Source organism: Haliotis rufescens, unplaced genomic scaffold (assembly GCF_023055435.1).
Source record: "Haliotis rufescens isolate VD_foot unplaced genomic scaffold, xgHalRufe1.0.p SCAF_64, whole genome shotgun sequence".
NCBI lineage: Eukaryota > Metazoa > Mollusca > Gastropoda > Lepetellida > Haliotidae > Haliotis > Haliotis rufescens.
In genome coordinates this window covers 1,878,878-1,900,166 of record NW_025964355.1, presented here as the reverse complement: position 1 = coordinate 1,900,166, position 21,289 = coordinate 1,878,878, and the positions used below count along the sequence as shown (strand labels likewise).

General features: G+C 40.0%; 1 protein-coding gene across 2 annotated transcripts in view; it reads right to left on the bottom strand.

Moving 5' to 3' along the window:
- Window positions 1-21,289, bottom strand: part of LOC124151718 (cell wall protein DAN4-like) — a 54,301-nt gene that overhangs the window by 1,481 nt on the left and 31,531 nt on the right. For both annotated transcript variants that reach the window (XM_046524315.2, XM_046524314.2), the window contains 4 exons: window positions 10,598-10,778; window positions 9,408-9,634; window positions 2,740-2,991; window positions 683-1,393 (listed from right to left, as the gene is read on the bottom strand). In XM_046524315.2, the coding sequence (XP_046380271.2) occupies window positions 683-1,393; window positions 2,740-2,991; window positions 9,408-9,634; window positions 10,598-10,778 (1,371 nt within the window). The remainder of the gene's footprint in view (window positions 1-682; window positions 1,394-2,739; window positions 2,992-9,407; window positions 9,635-10,597; window positions 10,779-21,289) is intronic.

Below are 21,289 nucleotides of genomic sequence, written 5' to 3'. Positions count from 1 at the left end.
GGAATCGAACCCGGGTCTTCGGCGTGACGAGCGAACGCTTTAACCACTAGGCTACCCGACCGCCCCAAGTGCTTCAGAAAATTACTGAAACAATTTCTATTGTGCAATGTCGATAAACATTATGCCTTTTCATATTTGATAATGTTTATCAGATATCACAATTAAGTATTTATAGCTGGGCATGTGAGTGTTAATTGTTAACGCCGTACGCAGCAATATTGCAGCTATGTGGCTGCAAATCATTGAATCTGAACCAGACAATCCAGTGATTGACATCATGAGCATCGATCCACGCAACTAGGATACGATGACATGTATCTACCAAGTCAGCTCGCCTGACAACCCGATCCCGTTAGTCGCCTCTTGCGACAAGCATAGTTTGCTTAAGACCTATTCTACCCCGGATCTTACGGGTGGGCATAGTCGAGGGTGATCTGGGTTTAACACCATTTGAATAGTACTCCAGTTAAGGTACTGTCAGCTTAATATGAGAGAAAAGCCGGAAGTGATGCGGTTCTCAGACGCTTACCACTTATGTGAAACACACAAGCATATTTATTTAACTGACAAACCTATAAACATAATAAGGACGAATCGGGATTCGAACTCTGCACAACGAACTGGGCCATCCATGCCCTACTCAGACAGACAAAGCGCACACTAATTCTGCATATTGACTTACCACTGATGTTGCAAATAGCGGCTTCATGTGGGGACGTGGATGTCACCTCGGTCACAGTTGTGGTAGCTGGAATAGAGGTCGTTGTAGCAGCTGGTGTTGATATCGTAGCTTGTGCAGAATTTGCAGTGGTTGTTGTCGCTGTAGAAGTACTTGAAGTAGTGGACGGTGCTGGAGTAGAAGTTGTTGCAGCTGATGTAGTCGTTGCAGTTGTTGCAGTGGTCGTTGATGTTGTTTCGGTAGTCGTTGCAGCTGCTGTAGAAGTACTTGAAGTAGTGGACGCTGATGGAGTAGAAGTTGTTGCAACTGATGGAGTCGTTGCAGTTGTTGCAGTGGTCGTTGCTGTTGTTTCGGTAGTCGTTGCAGCTGCTGTAGAAGTTATAGAAGTTGATGTGGCGAGAGCAGCGGGCGTGGTTGTAGTTGATTCAGCAGTCATTGCGGCTGTTGTGGTTTTCGTTGTCGTTGTTGGAGCTGTTGTGGAAGCTGATGCAGCGGTTGTGGACGTTATGGAAGTTACTGTGGTAGTTTTCGTAGCCGTTGTGGTTGTAGTCGTTGCAGCAGCTGTGGTAGTTGCAGTAGTGGTAGTTGAAGTAGTAGTAATAGGCGTTGTAGTCGTTGTAGAAGTAGATGTACTAGTTGTGGTTGTGCAATCAACGTTTTCAGCAACCTTGGCCTTGTTTTCAGCAACTGTTGGCGGGTGTTCGTTGTAAGTACCTGCAAAAGGGACACTTATGTTTATAACGACGGTCTTGTGGATATGTAAAGGTTTCGTATTTGGGTATGATTTGGTGTCTGAGAGACAGACTAAAGCATTTCTGGTTAGGTATATCATTGAGAGAGTAAGTAATACCGCCATTAACTGCTTTCAGTAACATCATGGATGTCAGCTTCATGTGGGTGGAACTCCCAAAAGTATCACGATTCAAGTCTTAGATGTTTATCACTTTTATGAAACCCAATTGCGTGGGTATGGATCAAGTTACGAATCTCGGAGTTATCTTTTGTTATCAATAGTTGATGATGCATTTTATGAAGAAATGTGCGTTGTCAAAAATGTTAGGTTGACAGAGTTTTGCATAATTCAAGTGAAGGGCTTTGGCAGTGTTTGGAATGCACAACCTTGTTCAGTTGGGAAGCGAAAGGTATTTATTTTGCTCATGTGGTGCGAGTTTTGTCTGGTGAAATGTGGTGACGTTCCTTTTTGACGTCAAAGTCGAATCGTGACGTTACTATGCTGTGACGTTACATCTATTGGACGTTTTGGCTTTTCACTCACTAACAAATCAGTTCGGTATTCTGGCTATCATGTCATTGCATTGATAAAATGAAGTGACAGAAATTACGTTTTTAAGCAAAATGTTGTCAAAAATTGAATAACTTCTCTTAGATTTGAATATTTACACGTCACACTAACGCTTATGGTAAGTCTACAATTGGTGATAAGAAAAGCAATTTCGCCAGTTGGAATAAAAATTGGCTAATTAAACTATTCATAACATATAATTAGTCACTAATCAGCTGACCCGTGAAGATCCGGGATGGAATAGGTCTTCAGCAACCCATGATTGTCGTAAAAGGTGACTATGCTTGTCGTAAGAGGCGACTAACGGGATCGGGTGGTCAGGCTCACTGACTTGGTTGATGCATTTCATCGTATTCCAATTGCATGGATCGATGCTCATGATGTCAATCACTGGATTGTCTGGTCCAGACTCGATTATTTACAGACTGCCCTCATAAAGCTGGAATATTGCTGGTGCGGCGTTAAACAAAAAACATCATTATGACATCAGCTCATCGAATACAGTTTGATCTCTCTATCACGACCTCAGTCACATCCTCAGAAAGAAAAGTGTGTATTTAAATGCTACCGGCAGCATCCTTTTTGATCAGCTTGTCTCGAACTTCTGATAACTACATGTAGATCTATTTTTAATGGTCCACTACGTCTGGTGTTTTTCCTCATAGATGAACATGTTTGATTTTGAATAACAAAACTAACATACCGGAGGACCCTATCACTGTGTGAGTGGAAATGAGGAATATATGCGTTAACTGACCATCGTAGCATCGTTTTACAAGAGAGTTGTAGCCGTTTTCGTCGGTCATCGTGGGCACAGTGGTGATGTAAATGCTGTCCGCGGTGTAGATGTTACATGTCTTGCCGCTGTGTGATATTGCGACACACTCGTCCGTTCCTGTTGCTGCCTCCAAACACATCGCCTTACAAGTCTTTAAATCTGTTTCTGATGATGTCAGCAGGTTGTGCAGAGATATCGTCTTGTCTACGAACTCCTCGTACCAGCATTGGTCTGAAACAGTAAACAGTCGGAATTGTGCTGATACACTGCAACATCAGTATTGTGCTGATACACTGATTTATCAGTATTGTGCTGATACACTGAAATATCAGTATTGTGCTGAAACATTGAAACATCATTATCGTGCTAATACGCTGAAACACCAGTGTTGTTCTGAAACATTGAAACATCAATATTGAGCTGATACACCGAAACATCAATATTGTGCTGATACACTGAAACATCAGTATTGTGCTGAAACGTTGAAACATCAGTATCGCGTTTTTACCCTGAAACACCAGTGTTGTTCTGAAACATTGAAACATTAGTATTGTGCTGATACACTGAAACGTCAATATTGTGCTGATACACCGAAACATCAATATTTTGCTGATACAATGAAACATCAGTATTGTGCTGATACACTGAAACATCAATATTGTGCTGATACACTGAAACATCAATATTGTGCTGATACACCGAAACATCAATATTGTGCTGATACACCGAAACATCAATATTGTGCTAATACACTGAAACATCAGTATTGTGCTGATACACTGAAACATCAGTATTGTGCTGATACACTGAAACATCAATATTGTGCTGATACACTGAAACATCAATATTGTTTTGATACACTGGAACATCAATATTGTGCTGATACACTGAAACATCAGCATTGTGCTGAAACATTGAAACATCAGTATTGTGCTGATACACCGAAACATCAATATTGTGCTGATACACTGAAACATCAGTAATGTGCTGAAACATTGAAACATCAGTATTGTGCTGATACACCGAAACATCAATATTGTGCTGTTACACCGAAACATCAGTATTGTGCTGATACACCGAAATATCAGAATTGTGCTGAAACATTGAAACATCAGTATTGTGCTGATACGCTGAAACACCAGTGTTGTTCTGAAACACTGAAACATCAGTATTGTGCTGATACACCGAAACATCAGTATTGTGCTGATACACTGAAACATCAGTATTGTGCTGAAACATTGAAACATCAGAATTGTGCTGATACATTGAAACATCAGTATTGTGCTGATACACTGAAACATCAGTGTTGTTCTGAAACATTGAAACATCAGTATTGTGCTGATACGCTGACACATCAGTGCTGTTCTGAAACATTGAAACATCAGTATTGTGCTCATACACTGAACACATCAGTATTGTGCTGATACACCGAAACATCAGTATTGTGCTGAAACATTGAAACATCAGTATTATGATGATACGCTGACACATCAGTGCTGTTCTGAAACATTGAAACATCATTATTGTGCTGATACACTGAACACATCAGTATTGTGCTGATACACCGAAACATCAGTATTGTGCTGAAACATTGAAACATCAGTATTGTGCTGATGCGCTGAAACATCAGCGTTGTTCTGAAACATTGAAACATCAGTATTGTGCTGATACACTGAAACATCAGTGTTGTGCTGAAACATTGAAACATCAGTATTGTGCTGATACGCTGACACATCAGCGCTGTTCTGAAACATTGAAACATCAGTATTGTGCTGATACATTGAAACATCAGTATTGTGCTGATACACCGAAACAAAAGTATTGTGCTGAAACATTGAAACATCAGTATTGTGCTGATACATTGAAACATCAGTAGTGTGTTGATACAGTGAAACATCAGTATTGTGCTGATAAACTGAAATATCAGTATTGTGCTGATACACTGAAACATCTGTATTGTGCTGATACACTGAAACATCTGTATTGTGCTGATACGCCGACGCATCAGTATTGTGCTGATACACTGAAACATCAGTATTGTGCTGATACGCTGAAACCTCAGTGTTGTTCTGAAACACTGAAACATCAGTATTGTGCTGATACGCTGAAACCTCAGTGTTGTTCTGAAACATTGAAACATCAGTATTGTGCTGATACGCTGACACATCAGTGCTGTTCTGAAACATTGAAACATCAGTATTGTGCTGATACATTGAAACATCAGTATTGTGCTGATACACCGAAACAAAAGTATTGTGCTGAAACATTGAAACATCAGTATTGTGCTGATATACTGAAACATCAGTATTGTGCTGATACACTGAAACATCAGTATTGTGCTGATACGCCGAAACATCAGTATTGTGCTGATACATTGAAACATCAGTATTGTGCTGATACACTGAAACATCAGTATTGTGCTTATACACCGAAACATCAGTATTGGTGACTCGGGTTAAACCAGTTTTACCTCATCCGTAATTAATGCAATAAACTTATGTAAAATCTTGAGAGTTTTGAAATTAGAATTGCTGTCTTTCTTAAAATTTTGGGAGGAAAGTCAAAATTACCTTCTAAAATGTGCAATCTTTATTGTGAATTATCCATGGCTCCATGTGTTTTTGATGAATATATATAAAAGTATAGAAATATAGTCCCACATTCAGGAATAACAAAACTTAAGTGCTTCATGGTTTGATATTTCATTTTTCATAGGACCTAAGGAGGCAAGAGGAGAGAAGAACTGCAACAGTCAGACTCTAAAGAACTCGAACAAACATGTCCAGGAGAAGGCGGCTTTTTCAAATTATTACCGCCAGATTCAAACATTAGTTCCCTGAGAACCAAGTTTGAAAAATGCGGGTGAGAAATGAAACCCGGAGACATGAAATTTGTTGAACGAGCGGAAAATAAACTGGAGAGCGAGTCTGCACGTTTGCTGCGTCATTCCTTCTCGGCCTTCGGTCTCAAAATGTAGTTTCGACTATGAGCATGCATAAATTTCGCTAAATGTCCTGTGCATGACGATACACGTAAGCAGAAAAGGAATTCCCGCGTATATCATATTGGGATTCCCCGACATTCCGTTGCAATAAAAGTAGTCCGCTTCAGTGGGCGTGGGTAAATGTTTCACGTTCATTGGGAAATGAATGCAATAACACGTGACCAATGCATCTAATCCGAATGCAGGAATTGCAATGAACATAAGGAAAATTTAATTATAATTTATCATTATAATTTGACATTTTCAGATGTCTCCATAAGTCAACCGGATGTTTTTTTGTTCAATCCACAAAGATGTGTAGCTGTAATTGTGGCTTCTGTCTCAGACTGCACAACTTCTGCATCGACAAGGTTGCAGAGGAAACTGACACAGACGTTGATCATGTTAACATGGAAAACTATCCCGTAGCTGGGCAGTGTCAGGGTGGGTGTACGGCACGGAGGAAGCTGATTACTAAAAATATTTACATAGGTTGTAAGTAAACAACACAATAATACAAATATATATTTATTTCAATAACTGCTAAACCGCTGGGCAGTTCATGAATATATATGTATTGGCAGAAAATAACAAAAATAACAACCAAGTTTGTATTTAAAGTTATGCAGTGCTATAGGTGATTACATCAAGACAGATAACGATTTAAATGTCTCAATGCACAATGTGTATTAAGGTGACTTAACATTTTACTTTTAAACACCAGTCAGACATATCAGCTTGGGTCTTGGTACAGTTAAGAGGAATACATCAATTTGTTCAAATGGGGACGAAGTATTAGGAGATATATTTCCTTGTTTCTTTAACAGATGTTGCAACAGTTCAAATTTGGATTTCTCTAGGTCAAACCTTTCTCTCACTTCAGCCAAGTGCTCCTCTGATATGCAGAGCATCCTTTATTGCACATGTATCAGTTCTTTGAGGGCATCTGCTTTGGTTGTCTCCACTTCAATTATTGAGGCAATGTGTTTTGGTGGCTGCTGTTTGTTTTCTGTAAAAAAATCAACTTATCATGTTTATTACATCATCATGATCAGTAGTTGTTAGTTATTTGAAACCTAGTATTAATCAGTGATGAAAATCAAACATTTCATTTAGATGAAAAATATTATACTGGACATTAGTAGTAAAAACCCAATATATATATGACTCAATAAAACTTTGTACTAAAACCAGTGAGAAGTATCATTCCATCATGAAATGAATATTAAAAGATAATAGCGTGCACAAACTATATATTAATGTCATACCAAATCTTTGTCTGGATCTGATCATCTTGATATCCTTTGCTGTAACAATCAAGAGATGTAAATGTGTTTTAGGTTAAATTATCATAAATTTAGCATTGCAAAAGTAAGGATTTAATTATCAATTTATGGTCAGCTTGCTGTGCTATTTTGAGTCATCAGATGATTGGATATTAAGTATGATTCTTTATTATTGTTGATGTTGGAAGCCTCATCACTGCAAATGTTCCCAGACATTAATATAGGACCTGCAAGTTTGATGAAATTAGGTTCCATCGATAACCATGGTAATTTAATATATCTGAGATTTACATTATAATTGATTGACGTCATAAATAAATGCGCTGGGGATGTTTTGTTTAACAAGTATTAAACAAGTATACCAGGTGTTTTATTGGTCTGTCCCTCGTTATTTGCGATGATTGAATCGAACAAATCCACTGTGGCAAGGCCACCTTCATTCAACATGTTCAGTGTAGACAAAGCTGAAATGTTTTGTTTTATTATGAATTAATCTTCTGTTCATGTCAATCAAAGCTAATACTAGTGTTACTTTCAATAATCATTGTTGGAAATACACACAGTTCACTGAAAACATTCAATCATCATAATTGTTGTTTTGTATTTAGAATATAAGAAAAACACTCACTTTCAACAGCCTCAGGCACAAATCCACCAGCTCTTCATTCCATTTGACTATGTGTAATCAGTGATACAACCTATAAATAGAAATATTCAAGCTATATACACTGGGGAGAAGAATTATGTTAATAAATGTGAGGAAGAGAATCAATGGATGTCAACTCCTTATTATGAGGGAACACAACGTTTTGGAGTATATGCTTCACCTGATGAATGTTAGGCCTATAACCTAGCAACGCTCGAGATAAAATGAAAATAATTTCATTTCTGACACCACTGGATGTTATGTAATGCTTTCAAATAATATCAATGATAGATAGATAGATAAATGTGATGCCATTGACAAAGTAACGATGCTACGTAGGCAAGCCTTAAATATATGTCGAACTTACTGCGGCTATTGCATCCCACTCCCTCATTTTGGATTGATTGGTGATGCTTGAAGAAAATGAGCCGAATACAACACGGCTGCTACACATGACTTCATCGACCAAGAGTGTCACCTCACTTGATTGCCTCCACCGTTTCTGTACACTGATAGACGGCTGCGTCATGTTGAAGTATCAATGTCAGCCGTCTGCAGATGCGAGCAGGAGAGAAAACTCTCAAGTCTCAACCGTAACTATGGACATAATTGAGTCTCCGGCACTGACGATTTCAACCTCAGTTAAGGTTGCCGCTAAGTATTCTGTCGACTTTAAGATTGTTGAAAGGCAGTTTTGTGCTACGGGCGTAACATTTTGTTTAGGTTACCTTAGTGACTAAGTTTTGTGCAAAGGCACCCAGGATGCCGTTGTGATGTGAAACATTGAAACGCCAAAATTCGGCTGAGCGATAGAATTGGGCTGAAACACTGAAACATCAGAACGGGCAGAAACACTGAAACTTCAGGATCAGACTGAAACATTGAACATCAGAATGGGCTGAAACGATGAAACCTCAAGATCAGACTCTAACACCGAAAAATCAGAATGGGCTGAAACACTGAAACTTCAGGATCAGGCTGAAACACAGAAACATCAGAATGGGCTGAAACACTGAAACTTCATGATCAGGCTGAAACATTGAAACATCAGAATTGGGCTGAAACATTGAAATCTCGGGATCAGGCTGAAACAATGAGAACGTAAATTTCAGCATTGATGCCTAATGATTTGAAAGTTCAGGAGGAGATGATGAGATTGTATGTCACAATATGTATTCGTAGCCATTTGCCCACACATGGTCTCAGAAAACGCATGTCTGCAGAAGAATCTTATACAAACACTATTATGCAGAGAATTCAGATGGGGTTTTATTTCTGCAGATGGCAGAACTATATTTTGTCTGTATAAATAGCTGTCAGATGAATTTTGGTGTTGTCATGTCATAACGTTTGAGGTACAATCGGGCATGCTCTTTCTTCGAAGATATTTTAAATAGTCGTCATACGACTCTTGTTAAAAGTTTCAAAAGCTTTCGAACTGTTATGGAAGACAAGAGGAGAATATTTCAAAATTTGAGGCAACAGTGACAACAATTATGTCGCATGCAATTTCCTGTTTCGATTTGTGCCATAAATGGTCCCGTGATTTTTAAGTCGAACACATGCCTTTGCGTGTGTTTGTGTCGGTGCCATTGGGGTGACAGGATACGCTCATTATTCCGTGAACACCAGGTATCGTGACTATTTGATAGTGGTTTATAAACACATTCTTATGATACAGTCAGTAACTTACAGGCGGTATTTGAAAAGCGAACATTGTATCTGAACAAACCTGTGTTTTCCTGGCAAATAACAGCTAGAGTCGAATCGCAAGGTCTTGTCTTGAAAACCCCATCCTTCGTGGTTCGGACACAGTTCTCCTTTCCTTTTCCATCCGGTTCAATGTTGGTTAACCAAGGGGCATATTTCCCGAGAGGGCTGCAATCGTACTGCCAGTAGTGTACAAAATCAGGGTCTGTGGGTTCCTTGTCATACAAACCCAACCACATATCTGTAGTTCTAAGAGAAAGAATAAAAGGTATGAAAATCATTTATAATATTGCTTCTATTGATGGCTTGAGGTGTGAATTCAGGAAAGCATAAATGTTCAAATTTAGTGAGTGAGTGAGTGAGTTAAAGCTTTACGTCACATCGGCAATATTTCAGCCATATCGTGACTCAAATATAGACCTAAAGTGAGTGAGTGAGTGAGTTGGGTTTAACGCCGCTTTTAACAGTATTCCAGTTATATCACGGCGTGTCAGCTTAATGTGGGAGGGAAGACCGAAGTGGTGCAGGTCTTAGCCTTTTACCACTTCGGTAAAACCCACGAGCACGGGTATGGTGCTGACAAACCTAGAAACATAATCGGGGCGAACCGGGATTCCGTAATGTGCACGAACGTACATTGCTGGTTTCACAAAAGCTACTTGCAGTGGGTGCATGTAGATATGAAGATTGAGCGAGTGAGTAAGGCTTTACGCCGCGGGTAATATTCCGGTACGGCAGGGTACACCAGATATTGGCTTCGCACATCGCACGAATGTGGGGATTCGATTCCCGGACTTTCGGCGTGACGAACGAACGCGTTAACGACTAGGCTACCCCACCGCCCCATATTTATGAAGAAGCCAAATTTGATATTACTCTGGACGCTATGCAGGAAAAGGTGCTTTCAGCTTTGTGGTATCCTGTCCATATTTCTTCAATTGTTAAGTTTGATAATATTAAGCGGGTGTATGTGGGTTGGATAGTAGAATTAAAAGGTCACCTTTCTACACCGAACTGCGCAATGTTCTTGGCGTGAAAGGATGGGTCACCTCGATGTCATTGGTTTGATTATGGAACTCTTTTTGCAATGACGAGAAATGCTATTTGTCCCTGTCTTAGAAACTACCCTTATCTGTCCAAGTATTGAAAGACAACAATTTTCATCCCATTCTGTACATTGATGTAACAAAGACCAAGTATGAAAACACTTACAAGCGCCCGTCATTGATCCAAGGCTCTAATACCTTCCTGAAGACTTTCATCTCAGCCTCCGACGCAATCTTGAGCATCCGCTTGTTGGTGTTCACACAAACATCTTGTGCTTCATTCCAACTGCCAGGAGTTTTGAACAGTGTGTATTTTCTACCTGCCGTTGTCACACCCATCAAAAGCCCTAAAATATCATGAAATGATATATGTAATAAAAATAACAATAGCTACAAGTTCCAGCATACAACTAACGTAATTAATGCGACAACTCGATTCAGTCAGGAAAAAACTCATTTTACGAAACAGAGCAAAGTTTACAAAAGGTATTGCTCCAGATATATGTAAATAATCGAGTCTGGACCAGACAATCCAGCAATTGATATCATAAACATCGATCCACGAGTTGGGATCGATGACATGCATCAACCAAGTCAGCGAACCTGACCACCCGATCCCGTTTGTCGCCTTTTACGTCATTTCAGCCCCGGATATTCACGGGTCAGTTTTATTTTTCACCCATTTGTAAAACATTACAGTGTACATACTTCTTAATTAGACAGTGGGTTATCTCCCAAAACCCCTACATCCCATTTCCCCTACAACCCAGTTCCCCTACAATTAGTTAAAACAACACGTGGCATTTACCTGTCTGGCATTATGAACTGACCTAAAGGAGAGATTAAGGTCTGGAGTAGAGGTAGTAGAAATGAAAGGGGTAGAGCTTTAGGGGATTAGGGGACTTAAAGGAAAGTTTAAAAAAAAAAGAATTAATGTAAGTGTAATGAAAGATGCCTGTATGATGAGAAGACAATTTTTAGAAATTACAAAAATAACAATAGGAAGAAACAATTATTACACAGAAACTGAGATGAGACGATTTACAGTTGAGATGACTAGGTTTAGTATATAGATACTTGAAACTGACTAACATGTGAAGGCAAACCATAAAAGGCAAACCTATCAAATTCGAAAAATCTGCAATATTTCTTGGAGTTATCCTTGATCAACACCTCACTTGGCGCAAGCATATCGAATATGTGGAAAACAGATGTCAAAAAGACCTGAACGTATTACGGGCAATTTCAGGCACATCTTGGGGCACATCGAGGGACACTCAGCTGGACCTCTACAAAGCTCTTATCAGATCAAAAATTGACTATGGTTGTGAGGCTTTTCACTCAGCATCAAATACTGTCTTGAGGCGACTAGACAGAATACAATACAAAGCCCTAATACTGGCCACAGGCGCAGCGACAGGCACCTCACTAGAAGCACTACAAGTAGAAACGGGAGAACTCCCATTGAAACTAAGACGAGAGCAGGCAATATTATCGTTCTGGGGACGAACATCAAACCCTTTGGTTAAAAAGATATGGCAAGACAAAAACGCTCGAGATGAGGCCCTAGCTCGAAAAAATCCCTCACTAAAGCCATCTGGGATATTAGTACGTGAACTCATTCGAAGTCACAATTGCGATGACATTCAGCCTCCAGAAAGTCACTACAAAGGGTTACACCCTCCCTGGACTTTACAAACTCCCAAAGTTGACACTGCTTTAACATCAGAAGTCACTAAAAGAGAAAACCCAACCCTACTACGTTCAGTAGCTATCACTAAAATTCAAACTACCTGGGACAGCTGGGCCCATATATACACTGATGGATCCAAGAATCCTATCAACAACAGTGCTGGTTACGGGATCCATATCCACAGCTCCAAACCCCAAGCACATTCAGTTCGCTTGCCCGATGGTCAGTCAGTATTCACGGCTGAATTGGAGGCAATTCATCATGCACTCAAACTCATACCGGAACTCCCGGAAGCAAAGGCAGTCGTCCTATCAGACTCGCTAAGTGCACTTCAGGCCATCAGTGGAAGAAACTCAAACTCCAGGCCAAACACAGTCAACAATATTCTATACGAATATACAAAACTATCGGACCAAGGGCAACAGGTGGAGCTGTGTTGGATCCCCTCTCACATAGATATTCATGGAAATGAAAAAGCAGACTCACTGGCGAAGCTAGCTCTAGACAAAGCGGATATACAGCCTATTCCCTTTAGTAAACTAGAGATAAAAAGCAAAATCAAAGCCTCCATAGCAAAAAGATGGCAAACCCAATGGGACGCAAGTAAGATCGGCAGATGGCTATACAAAATTCAACCCAAGGTCCAACAAAAGCCAAACTCATACTCAAATGAAAGGAAAATTGAAACTGCTATCTCACGCCTCAGACTTGGTCACAAAAAGCACTATGACAAGGTTTGTTCATCTTGCAATCAGGCTGAAACCATTGACCACCTGTTACTAGAATGTCAAGACCATGCCCCGGCCCGGGCTAGGTTAAAACAAGAATTGCAGTTAGATCCGCTATCTGTCATAGATCTCCTAAAGCCAAGAGATGCAATAGCGAAGGCCAAACTAACTCTATTTCTGAGAGATGGACAGCTGCTCGAACGTATATAAACAGAGCAGCCAAGGATAAAAATGAAATCATATCAATATAAGAAAATAGAAATCATATCAATGCAAAAACAGAAATTATGTGAACACCGAACTCACAATAGATATGTGAACCCTTCTCACACACAGGAGTCCCAAAGAGGGACAGGTCAGCCGAAATTGCCTAGGCAGAAGGCGACCTCTTAAACACCTAATGCAACAACAACTAACATGTGAATAACAAACTACCTAAATGAACACCAAATTAAAAATCTTAAACAAAACTGCAAACAATCAAATATCTTCACCCCTAAACTTAAAATACCCAAAATAGACACAATACTAGCTAGTCAAATAAATTAACAAACCGACCCAAACATAGCTAAAACCACCACACTAGCATACATACACGAAAATTGGCCAAATTGGTGTCACATTTACACGGATGGATCTTCAGATCCGACCTCCAAACACACAGGTTTCGTAGTCCATACCACACAACCAACTAAAACCACACAATCCTTCCGACTCCCAAACAACCAATCAATATTCACGGCAGAACTAATGGGCATGGCCTCAGCCCTCCATAATTAAGAATCCAAAAACCACAAAAAAAATCCTAATACTTACCGACTCCCTAAGTGGACTGCAAGCCCTCCATAACAAAAATACCAAAAACCGACCTAAATTAATAAATCAAATACTTAAAAGCTCCAACGACCTAACTAACGCAGGCAAACAAATAACATTCTTGTGGATACCCGCCCACGTAGGAATATACGGTAATGAAAACGCCGATAAGGCAGCCAAACTATCCCTCAAAATCCCAGAAATAAGCTTACACTTACCCATCTCAAAATCAGAAATTAAAAGCATAAACAAGCAAAAAATCCCCCAAAAATGGCATAACCTATATCTAAACTCAAATAGCCAAATCAAAAAAGTGCTCAGCAAACCACTAACCAAACCAAAAATTCTCCATCCATCCAAAAAAATCGACAGAGTAATCACTAAACTCCAAACAGGACACACCAACCTAAATAACCACCTAAAAAAAATAAAAAAACACACTACAGGTAACTGCCCACACTGCAAACAACTAGAAACCACAGAACACGCACTCATCCACTGCACACACTACCTAACACATCGAACCGCATTACAAACCACCCTCAATCTAAACAAGGCTCTCACTCTAGAAGCAATACTAAACCCACAAAATAAACTAGAAAACTTCAAGGCCTTAGGCGTATTCTTAATCAAAACGGAACTAATAAAACGCATCTAAAAACACTATAATCTACCAAATCAAAATCACATAAACAAACAAACATCCACCATACCCAGCTCCCTTTGTTCTACTCCCAAACCCCATCGGCATCTATTCCAAATCTCAAAATTCCCAAATTCTATATAAGCAACCCCTAAAGCCCCCTCTTGGGTTGCACACACCACTATCGCCCCTTTCGGAAACACATTAAGTGGCCTGGTCGGGCCCGTGTGCGAAATACGCATCAGTCGGAAAGCGCACGTTAAATCTCCAAAGTAAGTAAGTAAGTAAGTAAGTAACTAACATGTGCGAAATACGCTACAGTCGGAAAGCGCACGTTAAATCTTCTATATCAGTCAGACTTACATGATCCGTGTGCGAAATACGCTACAGTCGGAATGCGCACGTTAAATCTTCTATATCAGTCAGACTTACATGATCCGTGTGCGAAATACGCATCAGTCGGAAAGCGCATGTTAAATCTCCAAAGTAAGTAAGTAAGTAAGTAACTAACTAACATGACATCAGCATGGCTGGTCTTCGCAATGTTGAGTTTGTTATGTCACAGAGAGGAAAGCCCTAAGTCCTATTTGATGGTTATCTTCACTCTAAGAACATCGAGAGACTGACTCCTTTTTCGTCTTTCTTGGGTTGTTCCATTGTATGAAATAGGTAACAGACTAGGGATTAGCAGTGCCATGGACCGTGAACTTTGTTGTCTTAAGCTGTAGGGGAAATGGGATGTAGGGGTTTTGGGAGGTTACCAGACAGTGTATACATATCACTTTTCAGTCAGTCTAGCCATCTGATTGACTGACTGTAAACCCTGGACTTTCGGTGTCTTCATTCGTTCCCTGCTCGATCATAAGAAGACGAAGGAAAGCAAACTGATTATTTTTGAAAAATTTCTTTTCTCATATCGATGTATTTCGGCAGAAAAAAACATTCTCATATTAAGCTGATTATCTGTTTCGCTGAACGAACTTGTGCCAGTTACAGATGATCCCGAAAAACTTCGTTGAAGCTTGAAACATTTTTCCCTCAACAGACATAACATAAATTATACATTACAAAACTGCAAAGTCAGAAACCAAATTATTCCATAAAATGTTCCTAAGGTCACGGAAGAGCAACAAGACTTTAGTTCTGTTTGACATTATCGTTTTTGATATTACCGTACTGCGACGGGCGCTGTGGTTCATCCTAACTTGCGCCACGGTTTCCCGTTCATGTACCGAATCGTTTATGACACATTAACACAGAATGAAAGGGAGCACTTCACCTTTACAATAACCTGTGTACATCACATAGCCCTGGGTAAATGGTTCGTTACAGCTGGCATAATCGCCGGCCATGCAGCGGGAAAGACGGCAAGATTGGCTGCGTCAGACATTTGAGTCTGATTTCAACAAGAACTTGGCGATGAAAGAGAAATAAACAAGCCATTTGTCCATTATAGCATTCGATTAACTGTCCGTCAAGCATGGTACGTTCTGTGGTAGAGTGTGCCGACAAACTGCATCACTGTTTTCCATCCACCTTGAATATTGTGACATTTTCAGCAGATACAGTCGGTGATCTCTGGGATATTTTTAAGCCCAACTGGAATTATCAGTCTATATACTGTTAAAATAGCAGATTTCAACTTATGATAAGGCCTTGCATTGTTTAAACATTACTACTGCATTTCAATTTGTCAACGACATATTTTGCTGAAAACATGTACGAGAAACTAATTTACAGCGAAATGACATCACAGACTTCCGCTGTGGTTTGGTCAGCGAACGTTGTAATCTTGAACTTAAATTTACACTTGCTTTCATATGATATAAAATTTATGTCCATCGTGTGACATGATATTAAGTTGAAGCGTGTGTAATATCCTATAAATCTGTCTGACCATATTAGAACCAGGAAATATCTTGTCCCTGGCATGACAACCTCAGACGTTTTGGTATACGGATCTTATATATCTCCGGCATAATGAACGAATGCCTCACAACGCTTACTGCCAGTTTGGTAGTTTTAGCAGATGTAATCAACTTTTTGCAACCCTGAAAGGACCCTCTTGTTGTGGTGAAGTGCAACCTTAAACGGACCTCAGAGGTGACCATTAAACAGTTGGTCTGCTCTGGCTGGTTGGCTTGGGAGAAACACGGATTGACTGGGTCATGAGTGAGTGTGGACTCAGGGCAGGAGGGTTTCTTACGATAAGGTGGTTTTAGGTAAAATATATTAAGTTTCTGCTCACATTAGGTTGTTTGACGTTGATCGCCGCAATATTCCAGCTTTATATATGACGGCGGTCTGTACATAATCGGACTGGACCAGACAAACCAGTTATTCACATCATGAGCGATCTCCGCATCCACATGGCATCCACATGGACACCAATTGTACTCCCCTTCTTGTGGATCTATTTCTGAATGCATATGAATCTGAATTTCTGCTTAAGTTTAACTTAGGCTTCAGGAATATCAATGATCTTATTTCGTTCAATAATCATCAAATAACCAATACCCTAGTCACCTTAAATAGAACGAAATGATACTGGTGAGACCGCCTCGTCCGTTTCATATTAAGAACTATGCATAAAGATGCAGAGTGACAAAAAACTCTCCACAAGACGGTATGACAAGAGGAATGACTTCAACTTTCCAATTGCCAACGCCCCCTTTAAGTCGTGTAATATTCCAGCAGCTGCGGCCTTGGGAGTCCACATTTGACAACTACTGACGTACAATCGAACCTGCTCTTTCTGCGAAGATTTCAAAGGACGCCATACGGCTCTCGTTCGAAGGTTTGTTTCATCGAGGTACCAACATTCAAGGCCTCAGTAAAGCTTCCATAACGATTTATGGTAGACATAAGAAGGGCATTGCCAAATTTGACGCAAATTTGACAATTATGATATTGTTATAAGGTTAAAACTGCATCTCAGAAACTAATGTTAATAAATAGAACCATTATAGCTGCAATGAGGAGTTGCATTAGATATAGTTTGTGACGGAACTTGTAATTGGAAAGGAATCAATAGAGAAAAGACATTTAACATTTATCACAAGTGTATTCTGGACATTTCACATTTATCATTGGATTGGTCTCTGGCTATCGTCCATGAGTTAATGAAACAAATGGGGAATTACAAGGCATAATTCATTTGGAGCTTCGGAGCGAGTCACAAAATCAATAGAGAGATGAGCAATCTGGCACGTAGGCTTTTTGTATTTTTGCGATGGCGACACACATGAGTTCATGGTCAGATCTAAACTTGTAACGAATCAAATGGAGGTATTTAGACATGTGACAAGGACAGGCCAGGCTCGAACACTATAAAATGATACCCTCAACATTAGGAGAGGAGAGCGCGGTTTGCAGTCTAAGTTTCCACCAGCTAGTGACGAGCCTGGCCAGTCTGACCCTGTCCTGTATTGATAGATGGGCTGAGAGTAAGTAAACTATGTGAGTATAAACTGGTGTGTGAATGCTGATAGAGACAACTTGGAGTAAGGGTCGTTAGACCAATCACTCCTTGACGGAGCCGAGCCGTGGTGGACAAGGCGAGGGCAATGTCCTGGCTTAATTGACCACAAGGACCAGGAACGGCAATACATTTAGTAACTGTAGCAGGGTCGCACTGGACACCCGAAAGCAGTTACGACAATATCCAATTTGGTTCCCTATTTTGACTTGTATCATGTTCCCGTGTTTGTTTTCAGGTGAGCAGTTGTCTTGCCTTTGCATGTGTTTATGACGGGTGCCACACTTGGGTAGGATACGGTTCTCTTTCGGGAACACCTGGTGTCATCACTATTTTGTATTGATTCAAGACTCTCATTATTTACCGACCACCGTGATATCGCTGGAATATTTCTGAGAGTGGCGTTAAACAACAAACAAACAAACACATTATCGATCTAGGAGCACAGGGTTTGAGCACATCAAAACAATGGCGATCATCTCAACAGTTAAAGTAAGACGAGTTCTATGGATGAACAACTTCTTTATTACAATTGGTGCGACGTTTCGGTGTAGATCCTAACACCTTTATCAAGCAAGTGATGGATAGGGCTTACTTACTTACTTACTTTGGAGATTTAACGTGCGCTTTCCGACTGATGCGTATTTCGCACACGGACCCGGCCAGGCCATTTAATGTGTTTCCGAAAGGGGCGAAGGTGGTCTGTGCAACCCAAGAGGGGGGTTTCAGGGGTTGCTTATATAGAATTTGGGAATTTTGAGATTTGGAATAGATGCCGATGGGATTGGGGAGGAGAACTAAAGGAGCTGGGTATGGTGGATGTTTGTTTGTTTATGTGATTTTGATTTGGTAGGTTATTGTGTTTTTAGATGCGGTTTATTAGTTCCGTTTTTATTAAGAATACGCCTAAGGCCTTGAAGTTTTCTAGTTTATTTTGTGGGTTTAGTATTGCTTCTAGAGTTAGAGCCTTGTTTAGATTGAGGGTGGTTTGTAATGCGGTTCGATGTGTTAGGTAGTGTGTGCAGTGGATGAGTGCGTGTTCTGGGGTTTCTGGTTGTTTGCAGTGTGGGCAGTTACCTGTAGTGTGTTTTTTAAATTTTTTTAGGTGGTTATTTAGGTTGGTGTGTCCTGTTTGGAGTTTAGTGATTACTCTGTCGATTTTTTTGGATGGATGGAGAATTTTTGGTTTGGTTAGTGGTTTGCTGAGCACTTTTTTGATTTGGCTATTTGAGTTTAGATATAGGTTATGCCATTTTTTGGTGATTTTTTGCTTGTTTACACTTTTAATTTCTGATTTTGAGATGGGTAAGTTTAAGCTTATTTCTGGGATTTTGAGGGATAGTTTAGCTGCCTTATCGGCGTTTTCATTACCGTATATTCCTACGTGGGCGGGTATCCACAAGAAGGTTATTTGTTTGCCTGCCTTAGTTAGGTCGTTGGAGCTTTTAAGTATTTGATTTATTAATTGAGGTCGGTTTTTGGTATTTTTGTTTTGGAGGGCTTGCAGTCCACTTAGGAAGTCGGTAAGTATTAGGATTTTTTTGTGGTTTTTGGATTCTTGATTATGGAGGGCTGAGGCCATGCCCATTAGTTCTGCCGTGAATATTGATTGGTTGTTTGGGAGTCGGAAGGATTGTGTGGTTTTAGTTGGTTGTGTGGTATGGACTCCGAAACCTGTGTGTTTGGAGGTCGGATCTGAGGATCCGTCCGTGTAAATGTGACACCAATTTGGCCAATTTTCGTGTATGTATGCTAGTGTGGTAGTTTTAGCTATGTTTGGGTCGGTTTGTTTATTTATTTGGCTAGCTAGTGTTGTGTCTATTTTGGGTATTTTAAGTTTAGGGGTGAAGATATTTGATTGTTTGCAGTTTTGTTTAAGATTTTTAATTTGGTGTTCATTTAGGTAGTTTGTTATTCTTTGGGATATTGGGGTAAGTAAGGGGTGTTTACGAGCTAGAGCTTGGTTTTTTGGGCTGATGTTTTGGTTTATTAAGTTTTGGATGAGAGGGTTTGATTGGGACGCGGCCCAGAAGTTTAAGCTTAGGTGTTCCCTGCGTAGACTTAGTGGCATTTCTCCTGTTAAGGCCTGAAGTGAGGTGTAGGAGGTGCCATGTTGGGTGCGTGTAATTAGTTTGAGATCCTGATATTGTATTGAGTCAAGTTTTTTAGATAGAGAGTTGTTTAGGGTGTTGTATATGGCGCAGCCGTAGTCTAGTTTTGATCTAATTAGTGATATGTAGAGAGAGAGGAGGGTATCTTTGGATGCTCCCCAGTTAGAGCCAGTTAGGCATCTTAGGGTGTTTAGGTCTTTACTGCATTTAGTTGTTAGGTTTTGGATGTGAGCATCCCAGGTGAGATGTTCATCGAAAATAAGTCCTAAGAATTTGGTTTGTTTTTGAAATTTGATTGTTTGATTGTTTAGCTGGAGGATTGGGGAGGCGGGTTTCATGTTTTTATGTTTGAATACTATTCCTGTTGTTTTTTCTGAGTTAAGGGAGAAGCCCCATTTGTCAGCCCATTGTTGTATTTTATTAAGAGATTTTTGGAGTAAATTTTGGACCATGTTCATGCTTTTAGTGCGGATCCAGATGGCTCCATCATCCGCGAATTTTGATGTGTTTACTTTAGGGGATAGGCCCTCGAATAGATCGTTTATCATTATATTGAAGAGGGTGGGGCTGAGGATACTGCCCTGTGGAGTACCATTTTCTAGGGGACATTGGTCCGATAGAGTTTGGTCTATACCCACGGTTATTTTACGATTGTTTAGGAAGTCCTGGATGTAGTTTATTATCTGACCTTTGAGTCCTATTTTTTTAAGTTTTTGTATAAGCCCATCGTGCCATACCATGTCGAAGGCTTTAGAGAAGTCTAAGAAGATGCCTGTGGTATATTGTTTATTTAGTTGTCCTGTCGTAATATCTTGTTCTAGTCGGGCGAGGTTATCTAGGGTTGAGCGGCCAGGAGTGAAACCGCTTTGATCTGGGTTTATGATGTTATTTTGGGTTAAGTAATGTTGTAATCTATTTTTAGCCATTGATTCCATTACTTTACATAAGTTTGAAGTTAGGGATATTGGTCTATATGAGTTAGCTTGATTAGCTGGTTTATTAGGTTTAGGGATTGGTATGACTAGGGCCTGTTTCCAGGGAGTAGGAACCTGTCCTTTTAGGTAGATGAGATTGTATAGTTTGAGTAGTGCCTGGAGTAGTTTTAGGGGGAGTTTTTAAATTATTTGGTAAGAAGTTAGGTCTAATCCTGGGGCTGTGCCCTTTTTCCTGTTTTGGATTACGTAGAGGAGCTCCTCCATTGTGTAGGGTTGATTTATTTCTAGATTGTTATTGTTTGGTTCTTTTGTGGGTTTGTTTTCTGTTTTAAGTTTATCTTGGAATTTTTTACTGAAGTTGGTGTTACTGCTAACGGCCGAAAAGTGGTTGGCGAGATTATTTGCTTTTAGGGCGGGGTTGGTTGAGTTGTCAATGTTAGGGGTTTTTTTTATG